This window comes from Corvus kubaryi, unplaced genomic scaffold (genome assembly GCF_017639235.1).
Source record: "Corvus kubaryi isolate FWS band 111438036 unplaced genomic scaffold, C.kubaryi_AGA036_p1.0 37285, whole genome shotgun sequence".
Classification (NCBI taxonomy): Eukaryota; Metazoa; Chordata; class Aves; order Passeriformes; family Corvidae; genus Corvus; species Corvus kubaryi.
The window spans coordinates 519,376-531,477 of record NW_024581089.1 but is presented as its reverse complement, the minus strand read 5'-3'; the positions used below and the strand labels follow the sequence as shown (position 1 = coordinate 531,477).

Genomic DNA, 12,102 nt, shown 5'->3' with positions numbered 1-12,102 from the left:
CAGGATGGTCATGAGGACACTGGGCATTGTGCCTCTGAACACACCAAACACCAACAGCTGCAACCTGAAGGGCCTCCCTCCCTTCCTGAAACCAGTGTTTTTATGTTACTGAGCATGGAAGCAGCGGGTGGATCCATGATCTTGGAGGCCTTTTCCAAACAAAATGACTATTCCCTGAAGCAGCTCCTCCACACCTTTTCCTGTGCCCATGTTCCTCTCCCAGTTGTTTATGGGCTTTGCTCACCCAGCCCCTATGAGCTGTGAAGAATTTTTTCTCATCCCCTTTCCTCAGTCCCATAAGCACCTCCATGCAAACAGCCTTATTTCCAAAGCACCACCCCAAACTCCAGTGTCAGCGTGTCCCAACTGCTGCAGTGGGTGAGCCAACGCTCTGAACACGCTGGGGGTTTGGTGCTCACTACAAAGGGCAGCAGGGCCATGCCTGAGTGCAGCCAGGTGCTCCTAGGGGCTGGAATCATGTCCAGCTCTTCATTGTCCATCACTGGCCCTCAGGTGATGCTGTACCGGGCAGTAGAGTGGTGTGTCTGCAGTTTTACTCCTGTTTTTACAGTGTCCATGTTTTCATGGACACTGCCAAGTGCCACAGCCAGCTGGGCCATCTGTACTTGTGCTGGAGGATGCTGGAGCTGACACTGCATGGAAAGGTAGGGGCTCTGTTCTGGCAGCTCAGACACCTTACTCATCATTTTAACAGGGATTAGTGGATTAAGAAACTTATGGGTGAGGTTGTCCCACTGTCCTCACCTCTCCATAAGCATTTCAGTCCAGAAGGTGCCTGGCTGCCCTTGGGCTGGGAGGGTGAGCAGTGGAGCTGTGCCCAGGTGCCTCAGCAAAACATCATTTGATCACAGAGCTCACTTGTTCGAAACCTTGAAGTGAGTTTCTAGTACGTATTTTTAAACTGATTGGAAAAAAGTCAGCGGCACTGGCCCAAACAGATGGCAGAGCCCCACAGAGTGTTGCTGTGCAGGGCCATGAGCATTCTCTAGTCCAAAACTCCACAAAGGAGGGAGACACACGAGCCCATCACTGCCTCAGGCTGATCCCCACTTGTTTAGTCTCCTGCTAGGGATCAGGACACTTTCTGAGGCATCAGAATGTTCATTTTTCCCAAATTCAAAGCATCCAGGAATTTCCCAGGTAAAAGAGATTTTCCAAGTGTTTAGAACTTTTCCTGTTTGCTGAGAGCTGTTAAGAACCCGAAACCAGAATAAGGTATCAGAGGAATCACTGTTAGATAAGAACTGTTAGTTCAGCTCTGACAGAGACCTGAAGCCAAGGGCTGTGGGCTCGGAGGAGCTTCACCAGAGACAGCACTTGAGGACACCCTCCTTGGGACTTTCTGGAGAAGGTGCAGGGTGGTCTGACATGAACGGCAGAATCTGCTGCTGAGGGTGAACCCTCTGAGGCTTCACCCTGAGGCAGCACCTTGATGCAGCACCTGGAAATGCAGAGGGGAAGCTGGGGAGATTGGCACCTCCAGCCCCACAGGAAGGCTCCAGGCACCCGTGGGTTCTGTGCCTCTGGGCTGGCACCCCCAGGAGGCACCTGGCTCCAATGTCACCCTCCTCCAACAGTCACTTAGAATCCTGCTGGCAAGCCCTCTGCTCCCATCCCATCCCATCCCACACAGTCCGTTCTTTCAGATCTTTCTGGAAATGGGTCAGAGGGCTTTGAGGGACATGGGTGGTTTTGATCACCTCCTACAGCCGATGCTCACTACTCAGCCTCATTCCTGTGCTTGCACTGGACTGTGTTGTACTTATCTCCAGAGACATTGGAACAAGAATGATTGTCCCAGAAAAGTGCTGCCCTCCCTCTGCATGAACCCTTCTCCAGCCACATCTTGTTATTTTACAATGGGCTGTTATTACCAACAGTCCTTGATTATTACCAACAATCCTTGGTTGGCTCCAAAGCTATCCAGCTATCAGTGGTTGAGACATACACATTACCCCTTATCTTCTGGGATTCCACACTGTCCCACTTCATCCCATCTCCATCCAATGGGTGGGGCCCGCCTGTACTTGGCAGGTCAGTGCGACCGGACTTGGTTCACTTTACAGGCTTTGGGTGCGATCTAAAGGATCACACAGACTCTCACCACAGACCGTGCTGCCATCTGCCATGGGGCTGGATGGATAATTGCGGGGCTGGATAATTGCGGGGCTGGATAACAGTACTCTTGCGCACCGGCAGCACTGAAAGACGTGCCACGGTCTCCTCCTCATCTCGCCCCAGCGCAGGAGCGATGTCTGCACGTCCCATTCCCCATTCCCCCTCTGGCTGCAGCCGTGGCTGGGGCTCCGTCCGGGGGTCACCAGCGCTGTTCACTGAGGGGCGCGAGAACGGCCGCAGCAGCTCTGTGCGGGGAGGGCTTCTCACAGCCCCCTGAAACCCACCCCTCCGGGAGTTCTAGCACGTACCGGGAACACCCCGAGAAGCAGCGGCTCTCCCCGGCCCGGCCCCCAACGCAGCGCCGGAGCCGCCCCCGGCCCCGCCTCCCCCGGCCGGCCCCGGGCAGGAAGGGGCGGGAGCGGCGATGGCGGCGGAGGGGCCTTCCTGCCCCGGGGCCGGTCGGCGTGGGCCGCGTCACCCTCTGCGCGGGACCCCGCCCCGCTGCCCTCCCCGCTTCCCGGGACCCCGCCCCGCTGCCCTCCCCGCTGCCCGGGACACCGCCCCGCTGCCCGGGACACCGCCCCGCTGCCCTCCCCGCTTCCCGGGACACCGCCCCGCTGCCCTCCCCGCTGCCCTCCCCGCTGCCCGGGACACCGCCCCGCTGCCCGGGACACCGCCTCGCAAGCGGGAGCCGAGAGCAAAACTGGGCTGGGATGCCTGCGCTGGGCTTCCCCCGGCCCGAAATCTTCCCTCGGCCGCTGCTCCGCCCTGCGCTGGCGGGGACCCCGGGAAGGCCGGGGTACAACGCGCAGTGCCGGGGACCGAGCGCGGCACACGCCGAGCATCGCTGCTCGCTAACACAGGGAGGGAGGGAGGGAGGAGCCGATGCTGCCGCTGATGGCACAGAACGGACAGTGGCCCCGGATCCCACCCAAATAGCGGATTCTCCCCGTTTAACTCTTGGTGCTGGTTATTCCATGCCAGCTCCCAGGCCGGGCTCGAAAAGGAAAACTGCTGGGAAATGGGACAAGGGGTGCCTTGCACCTGCACGAGAAGCAGCGAGTGGGAAATGCTGTCAGGACAGAGCAGTGCTGGCATGGGCGAGTCACACTGCCCGGGAGCAGGGAGCGCAGGGACGCGACCCCTCCCGGGTGCTGCAGGGGGATCGGACTCGGGAAGAAGAGAGAAGGCCGATTGCTGTCCCTTGAGGAAAACACGGCTGTGCTGCTGGGCCGGGCAGTGGGAGCCGTGCCCACCGCTCACAGCCCGGGAGATGCGTGAACGCGGCTGTGGGCACCGAACGGACGGGCACGGCAGGGGAGAAAGCTCCCCAATCTACACCAATGTGTAAATCTGCAACTCCTCATGTTCTGTCGGTTGGATCCTGTGTAACAGACCAACTGGTGCCCGGCTCTGTAGAGGCACTGCTCACCACCTTGTGTATCAACCTCTGTGAGCACCTGCGGTTTTTCTTCTTTGAACAACTGCTCCCCGTTCTTTGTGTCTTATTTACATCTCTGCAACCATCTGACATTGAAAGGTGACATGTAAAGGAACTGCACACACCAGCAAAGCCAGGGCATGACTCCAATCAGGTGTGGTGTCCCCCAGCAGTGGGTGAATCACAAAATCCCAGAACGGTTTGGGTTGGAAGGGACCTTAAAGCTCATCCAGTCCCACCCCTGCCATGGGCAGGGACACCTTCCACTGTCCCAGGCTGCTCTAAGCACTGTCCAGCCTGGCCTTGGACACTGCCAGGAATAGGGCACCCACAACCAACGGCCTCCTCTGCCTTGTAGGAGGACACCACAGATCCTGCCAACTCAACCACTTGACTTGGGCATAGGAAAAACTTTTATTTACATGTTAATTAAAAAAATACTTGACAAAAAAGGCATACAGTATTTTATACTAAAAGAATAAAGATTTTTATTAAGCACTGTAAGTTGCATTCAATAGCCTTCAAAGACACCACACCACAATCCATCTACAACCAGCCAAACCCAACAGTAGTTCATTCTTGCACAATCCATGAGTTGGGGCAGAACTCCCTTCAACTTACATTAAGATACCTACTTAGCTCTGGCGGGCAGGGAATGGGGAATTACACCTCATTTCTGATCACTAATGTGTGATGAAGAGCATCAGGAGAATTATATGAAAACGAATATAAAGAAATGATTCTGATTTTGAAGTACATTAAGTTTGGAAACACTAACAAAAACATCAAAATGATACAGGTATATTTGCTTATACTAAATTCTTGATGGGAAAGTTCTCAAGAACAAGCCATTTGTTTCCTGCTACAGAAGGGGGGTACTTTTTTTTTTGAAGATCAAAGCGTTTTTTTTTTGTTTTTCACAGAATTTCATATTTGCTAATATGAAGGCATAAAACAGCAACAGAGAACAATAATGCATACAGCAATGAGTACACCAGGGTAACGTTGATATTCAAAACGGCTAGATAATTTTTTTTTTAAAGTTTTAGAATAAATGCAACAGAGGTCAATAATCACAAAATTTTAAGGTTAGAGCAAGATCAGTCAATGACTAAACATAGTTAACATCTTTTATAGGACTATTACTGATTATTAGCTTTTTTTGTTTTGCAAATGGGCACAGTACTTGTAAGAATGGAAGAAAGAGGACAATAACATGCATAATATTAACTACACACTTTAAAAATCATGAACCATGCAGAAGTTTAGCTCAAAGAGTAGTACTAATGGTCTACGTCTGATTCAAAACCACATAGTTCATTGATCACGGATGCATGGTATTAGTCACAAAAAGTTTCCCAACACATTGTGTTTGTTTTGAAAGGTCGTTTGCATCTTCTATGATTTCAAGTTTATCTCCGTTTAACTCGCTCGTAACATATGTATGATGTCTATTGAACTCAGCAGAACTGCAGTGTTACTGAGAATTGGTAGTTTCGAGAGTTTGCACATTTTTAACACAAAAGAACCACGGCAACGGTGATGAGATTTCAGAAAGAAAAAACTGTGGTTGTGCCTTTTTCCCCCCAGAATCATGAAATCAAAGCCTTAAAGAAAGCTTTATTGTGACACAGTAATGCAAAATCAAATATAATGGCATACATATGGTGCCAAGTACTAAAAATTATAGTTTTAAGCTATATATACTTAAAGACTGCCAAAATTTGTTTTCTTTATATTTCAAAAAACAAAACTAACAAGCTTTTGTCATAACCAGTTTAAACTTTATGTATACTTCATTTTAAGTGCGGGAGTCAAATGCTCTTCATTCTCTTTTTTTTTTTTTTTGTTTTATTGTAGCATTTTGACTACAACTGGTTAAAACTAAAAAAATGTGTTGTTTAAATCTCTGACATCAAAGAGGGATCCGAATTTCCAAAGTCCTCATTTTTCTCTTACGGAAAGGAAAAAATGTACATAACTGTAGGCTCTCTTTCTTTCCAGATATTCCTAATCCTGACCCTTCCCAACATCCTTCACCCTCTATAAAAAATAAGTTTACTCTTCTTTTTTTAAGACAGTGGCCTCAAGAGCATCATCTTTATGGCAAACACTGTCTGCATTTAGTGCATTTAAGTGAGGATTCGTATTGCACATTTTAGAGTCATTACTCAAGGCACTTTCAGACTGATTGGAAGCCCTGATGTCTCCTGTATTCCCATTCATCTGGGAAGCTGGTTTTTCCTCAGTCACAACTCCATTTTCAGCCAGGGATCCATCTGAAGACACAAGTGAGGATTTAGATTCCTCGGATTTTGACTTAAGTTCTTTGGCTACTTCTTCTGCTGAAGCAGCGTAAGGAGGTTTGCCCTAGTTGTTAAAAAAAGAAGAGAATTACTGAAGAACCAGTGCTAAAAATGTATATAAATGTACAGTCTGATATAAGGACACTACAACAGGCAGCATGCAGGGCACAGGATCGTGAGTGAACACCAAATATTAGGCATTGCTGAAAGAAGTGGCCCACAAAATACACAGAGAGGATTTTCGGTGTTCCCCAGAGCCTTCTGATGCCCCCGGGGCAAATGCTTTAGTTTTAACTTCGATGTTGCCCTCCTTTCACAACATCAGAGCTACATAAATGTCTGAAACACCGAAACTGAGAATCAGTGTACAGCTGAACTCTGCTTCTTGGTTCATGTGTGCTGTGATTCAGTGGCAGGATTCCGTGTTACTCAAATACAAACCTGACTGTTTCCAGCCAGCGTTTGGAGGAGTGCAGAGGCACCGTGCACTAGTCCCTGCACCAAGCTATATGCTTCCAAGATTAGGAAAGGGTTTCATAAAAAAGCATATAGTAAAATCTTACAAGACTGAGTATAGCCATAAAAACCAGACTGATGCAGCATACAATTAGTTTTTAAGTATTTATACTTAATCTTAGCATTCCAGAAACATAATAGGCTTTAAACAAACCAAAATAAGCAGGTTAGGCTGCTAAGAAGCAGCACACCAGCCTGTCACACTGTTCACAAAGTCAAGTGCTAAGAAATGGCTTAAGACAGGGACACTTCCAACAGCAGCAAACAGCTTTGCAGTATAAAAACCTCATTTTTTACCTACTAGAACACCTGCTCTAAGCTGCTGAAGGATTTTACAGAAGGACTTTGCAGGTGAGTCAGAACTGCTGTTCTCCAGTATTCTCATTATCCAGATAATCACAATTCTCAGTCCCATTGCACAGGTATGGGATTGCATGTGAGGACAAGGGACACTGATCACTGCCAAGATGCCTCTTTATAGACATCCTTAAGTTCAGCTTTCAAGACATGCTTTAGTTTCTTTCCAGGACAAGAGTGAAAGGCCTCATCTTGGGATAAAACAGACCAGTCTGATGTGTTGGATAAATCCAAACAGCTCGTTTTGGTCAGATTCCCAAGCTTTGGGGAGGAAGTGCCTCAGGCTGAGCCTGGCCTTACACAGGCACTGCCTCAGTGAGGCAGAAGGGCCGCTGGCACTGCCAAGCCTCACCTGGCTATCACAACCCACTCACGACATGGGAAGCTCTCCCTGCCATGTGCATTTTAAATCACCTTTTTTCTCTTCCTGTACAAGAAAATCCTATTGGGCCTTGATGACCACAAAATGCAATGAGCTCAGGTCCATAGAAAATGCCATTTACCTTTCTTCTCCAGGCACAATTTTACACACAGGTCCTTGTGATCACAAGTATTTACCATCCAAATTACATATCATTAATAAAAATGCAAATACCCAACCTTGATGGCATTTGTCAAGACACCTGCAGCTACCACCTGAACTACACTCCCATATGTACACCTGTAGTAAGCCTGGAGTATGTGGGAGCTCGTTTTCAGGATTTCCTTTATTTCAAAGCTTAAGGTACTCAGAAATTAGATGCTCTATTATTAACATAGTGGTTTCTCTTCTATTTAAAGATGTAAAGTTTCAGATCCACAGGTACATTTTAGACATATAGAGTCTGTGTACACAGAAATTTAACAAGGAAGTATTTGAATTTTTACACCTGTAAAACAGTAAGTTTTACTGGAAGTTAATAGTTGCTTCATTAACTACTGGAGAACATTCTCTCTCTTACTGTGTGACACCTGAAAACACCCCCCTACTCTCAGGTCTCCCTGACAAATGGCATGTCCATATGACATATTTATTGTGGAAGTTTTTCCAGCTATTTACTACTCATTCATCCAAACTGCATAGCAGCCAAAACCATGGAAAAGGGAGGAAAACAGAGCTCTGAAAGCAACTGGCATCTCATACAGATCAGCAGTCTGCCTCAGCTATATTTGAAGGATCCATGGACTAGACAGAAGTCACGATCCACGGACGCTTGGCAGGGTGTCACCAGAAAGGAGCCTGCATGCTCAGGGGGCAAAGGCTGCTCTGCTATTCCCCAGAAGTTGAGAGAGACCTCTTAGATCTGGAGCATGGCAGCAGCAAAGATCCTTCACTGCTAGAAACTTTCCTTCATGAGGTTGGACCGTGGTCCCAGAAAAGAAATTGGGGAAGAGTGGGGGCAGGAGCAGAACTGCTAATTTGTTTCAGCTTTGTATTTCTCCCATTTTCTAAATTTTCTTCTACTCCCACGGCTGGTTAGAGCTGTGTAGGCACAGGATTCATGTCAAAATACATTCTTCCACGTCTGTCTTTAGAAGCAAAGTTTGCTTTAAGTGAGCTGTGACACCAGCCTGTCCTGTCACCGCTGTGCAGCTCACAGCTTCCATGAGTCGCCAGAAACACTTGTAGCTGTTAAAGTGGTGCTGGTCTGGAGTCCACCCCAGCCCAGCCTGTCACAGAGCGTGCTGCAGTCAGGCACATGGCTTCATTACCTGAATTGCTCCCTGGCTTTTATAACCTCGCCCATAGTACCTTCCACCTCTTCCAAAAGTTCTTATCACTGGAGTGGAGATAACTCCTCTAGGACGCCTGCAGGGGTGGGGAGAGGGGAGAGAATAAAACATAGATCAGTTTTGTTTACAACTCTTTACATTTAGTTTTGCTGGAATATTATTTTCCTATCTTTACTGTCTAGGGCCTGTCATCAACATGTCTTCCAAGAGGCAAGATGACTAACTCCAAATTGCAAGGTTCTATTGCTTGCAATTGTATCAAACCCAACAAACCTTTTGGGTCCGGAGCAATAAAATGTCTGTTTCTATAGTTCTCTTCTAAAGAAACAATAAATGCTACTTTCAAGCTTTGCAGAAACATTTTCCAAGTGTCAAATTATCCTCATGGCACTTTAAAACCAGAGCTCAAAATACTTTCACCTTACAAAAATAGCAATTTGAACAACAGAGAAGGCCACTTCCCCCATTTAATAACAGTTCCCCATATAAACACACAAGACAGACAGGATCTGATAAAAGAACGTGAGGCAAAATAAAAAAATCGCCTTGGTTTTGATGGGAGAATACAAAATTATCTAAGAAACTGAGGGAATAAAGGAGTTTCACCTGTATATGGCATGTGGCAATTGATAAGTTGGGATGCTTTCCAGTGGAGACTCCTAACTTAGACACATTAGGTGGTGATTTTTGGTGTGATTCAGTAAAGATTAGATCAGATAAAACCAAACTTCCTCACCTTGGTCTCAAGTTGTGCCTCAATTTTTACCTACTAGAATACCTGCTCTAAGCTGCTGAAGGATTTTACAGAAGGACTTTGCAGGTGAGTCAGAACTGCTCTTCTCCAGCCTTCTCATTATCCAGATAATCACAATTCTCAGTCCCATTGCACAGGTATGGGATTGCACGTGAGGACAAGGACAAGGGGGGGTAGTTTAGATCAGATATATTTGGGAAAATTTGTTCAGAGAAAGGGTTGTCAAGCCCTGGCACAGGCTGCCCAGGGCAGTGCTGGAGTCACCATCCCTGGAACTGTTCACAAAACACGTGGATGCGGCACTTGCAGATATAGTTTAGGGATGAGCATGGTGGTGGGTATTACTGGGTTGATGGTTGGACTTGATGATCTAAGAGGTCTTTTCCAACTTTAACAATTCCAGAATTCAGCTACAACTGCTTTAATTCCATCATTTGCAGAAACTGAACTTCCTTATCATGTCAAGAATACCGTTGTCCTAAAAATTCTCTACTAGAAATACTGGTTTGCTCTAGAAGCATGGGAATGCCCTGTATTTCCTCTGGATGTGCTGCCCGATACTGGGAGGTCCTGGTGTGACACCTAACCCCACTGGGGCTGGCTGGAGCAGCCAGGTGCAGCTCAGGTCTCTGAGCTGAGTGAGGCTGAACTACCCAGGGGAGCGGCACTGGCCTGTGCCCCCCCAGTCTCCTCTCACATGCTGTGAATTCCCACACTGGGCTAGAAATCGAATTCTGAGGTTTAGAAGCAACAGCAGAGAATGAAGACAGAAGAGCTGTGGTTTGTGTGTGAGTCCCTCTCACTGTGTTCCTTCCTTGCCAACCCCACTGGCTCTCTTTTTGCAAGGTCAAAGCGTGCCCTTCAAGGAGCTGAGAAGGGCTTTTCCCCCTCAAAATCACATTAAATATACTGATGGATCAAAGCCAATACAAAGCAGCTGCTATAATTTCACACAGTAAGAACAATATCTGAGCTCAGCATTGCAGAGACATGAGGCAATGGGGTGAACAAGCCTGACTCGATCCCCTCTGCTGAAGAGATAAAAATGGACTACTAGTGTGCAGAACTGGGCCATGAACTGAGACAACCTGCTGTGCTGTTTTGTAGTGGTGACCTTTGGTAGGAAATAACCTCTGCCAACATGAACCTGTTGTTCAAGCACTGGAGATTTAGGCTGGGTATCAGCAAAGGTTCTTCCCCCAGAGGCTGCTGGGCACTGCCCAGGCTCCCCAGGGAATGGGCACAGCCCGAGGCTGCCAGAGCTCCAGGATCCTTTGGACACTGCTCTCAGGGACAGGATGGAGGTTGTCAGGGTGTCCTGTACAGGGCCAGAAGCTGGACTCCAGGATACCTGCAGCTCCTTTCCAACTCAAAATATTCTGTGGTTCTGTGATTCTGTCTTCGGGCAGAACCCTTAACACAAGCATGTTTTCCTATTGGTCCTATTTTAGTATCAACTGACCCAACAAACAGGTAAGCTGCCTGCAGTCATTTTCCCTCTGACCTATTCCAGTAACTCTACATGTGAAGAACGCCCTATCGGTGCTGATTTGATGGAGACAGGAAGGTCTGGCATTGACAGTTTTCCTGTCTCTGGGGTGACAACTTGCACCCAAACGTTACTGCCTTAAGACAGTACCTCCAACAAAAAGAAACCTCAGGTATTTTATCTCAAATCAAAAGCTACTACTGAAGAACCATACTTCTCTGTCATAAAGGTACTGGCAGGAGCCATGACACCCTTTCAGTGATCTGTTCACTTCCCAGATAAGGAGGATTCTCAGTTCCTGGCTACTGATGTTCTGCATGAATTCAGGTATTTCCCTGTTCAGGAGATGGAGGAACTGCTGTCCTGTGTTGATGTAACCCAGCTCCGAGCCCAGACCCTGCCCAGGGTGCTCTGGCAGACACTGGCTTTGGCAGGACACCAGCCATCACCAGCAGCACCTCCCCACACAGAGTGCAGGTCACTGGAAGAAGCAATCAGCTTCTGTTCATGTATCCTCATGAAAAATAGAACCGATGATCATCCAAGAACCTCATTTCACTGGTGAAAAAGGTTATTTTGTCTCCCGATACCCAAACAAGCCTCATGCCTCCTCACCTTTGCTCACTCCCACTGTCTCCAGATGCTGCTCTGGATCAGCACAGGGCTCCCAAAAACCCCCCCACGCCTGCACAGGTGCCTGACAGTTGTCTGAAACACCTAGATCAACACTCAATGCTTCTGTTTTGGCAGCTGAATCTCATTCTAGAGAAGTGAGCAGTCCTAGGTAAATGTGATCCCCTGGAAGGGTCAGCTCTGCTCCCACAGCACACCGTGGTGCCACTGAACCTGTTTGCATTTGTTTCCACTGCTCCTGCCTCTCCCTGTCCCCACAGCAGCTCCCATTCTCCCAGGCCTTCAGATTAACCCATCTCCTCACTCGGCCCAACACCAACAGGCTTTCCAACAGCTCTCCCTGGCTCCAGCATGAAGCTTCATAGTGCACATTGGAGAAAATTAACAGAGAGATGGCATTCATGCAGTGCAGCCTTTCACACTGCTGCTCCCTAGCTTGAGGTGGCAATAAATCCATCAGCTTTACTCTACTCCTGATACAGACACAATACATAAGTCATGTTGCTTTAGGATTGTCTCCTGTAATAGACACGACCATAATTAAAGATAAGAGAGTTCTGTAAGGCACAGAACCAGCAATCCTATGGAAAAAATATAATCTTAAAAGTAATGAACTAGATACTTTTGTAATAAAGTACTTGGTTTTCAGACACGTTGTGCACCTGTAACTTCAGCTGTAGTGAAATGAAGTGGAAGAGCTGAAGAAATTAATATTCTTTTAAGCACACTTCCATCACAACTGTAACAGAGAACT

The 12,102-nt window shown here is 47.6% G+C and overlaps 2 protein-coding genes across 6 annotated transcripts in view; one reads left to right on the top strand and one right to left on the bottom strand.

Moving 5' to 3' along the window:
• Positions 1-2,027: 2,027 nt before the first annotated feature.
• Positions 2,028-3,347, top strand: LOC121663878 (translation initiation factor IF-2-like). Its single transcript, XM_042026606.1, has 2 exons — positions 2,028-2,055; positions 2,314-3,347. Exons 1-2 carry the CDS (start codon positions 2,028-2,030, stop codon positions 3,345-3,347), a joined length of 1,062 nt encoding a protein of 353 aa, XP_041882540.1.
• Positions 3,348-3,975: 628 nt separating this feature from the next.
• The window catches only part of FAM120A (family with sequence similarity 120A), a 49,504-nt gene continuing 41,377 nt past the window's right edge, over positions 3,976-12,102 (bottom strand). For all 5 annotated transcript variants that reach the window (XM_042026641.1, XM_042026639.1, XM_042026643.1 and 2 more), the window contains 2 exons: positions 8,452-8,548; positions 3,976-5,950 (listed from right to left, as the gene is read on the bottom strand). In XM_042026641.1, the coding sequence (XP_041882575.1) occupies positions 5,639-5,950; positions 8,452-8,548 (409 nt within the window). In that variant the 3' untranslated portion in view covers positions 3,976-5,638. The remainder of the gene's footprint in view (positions 5,951-8,451; positions 8,549-12,102) is intronic.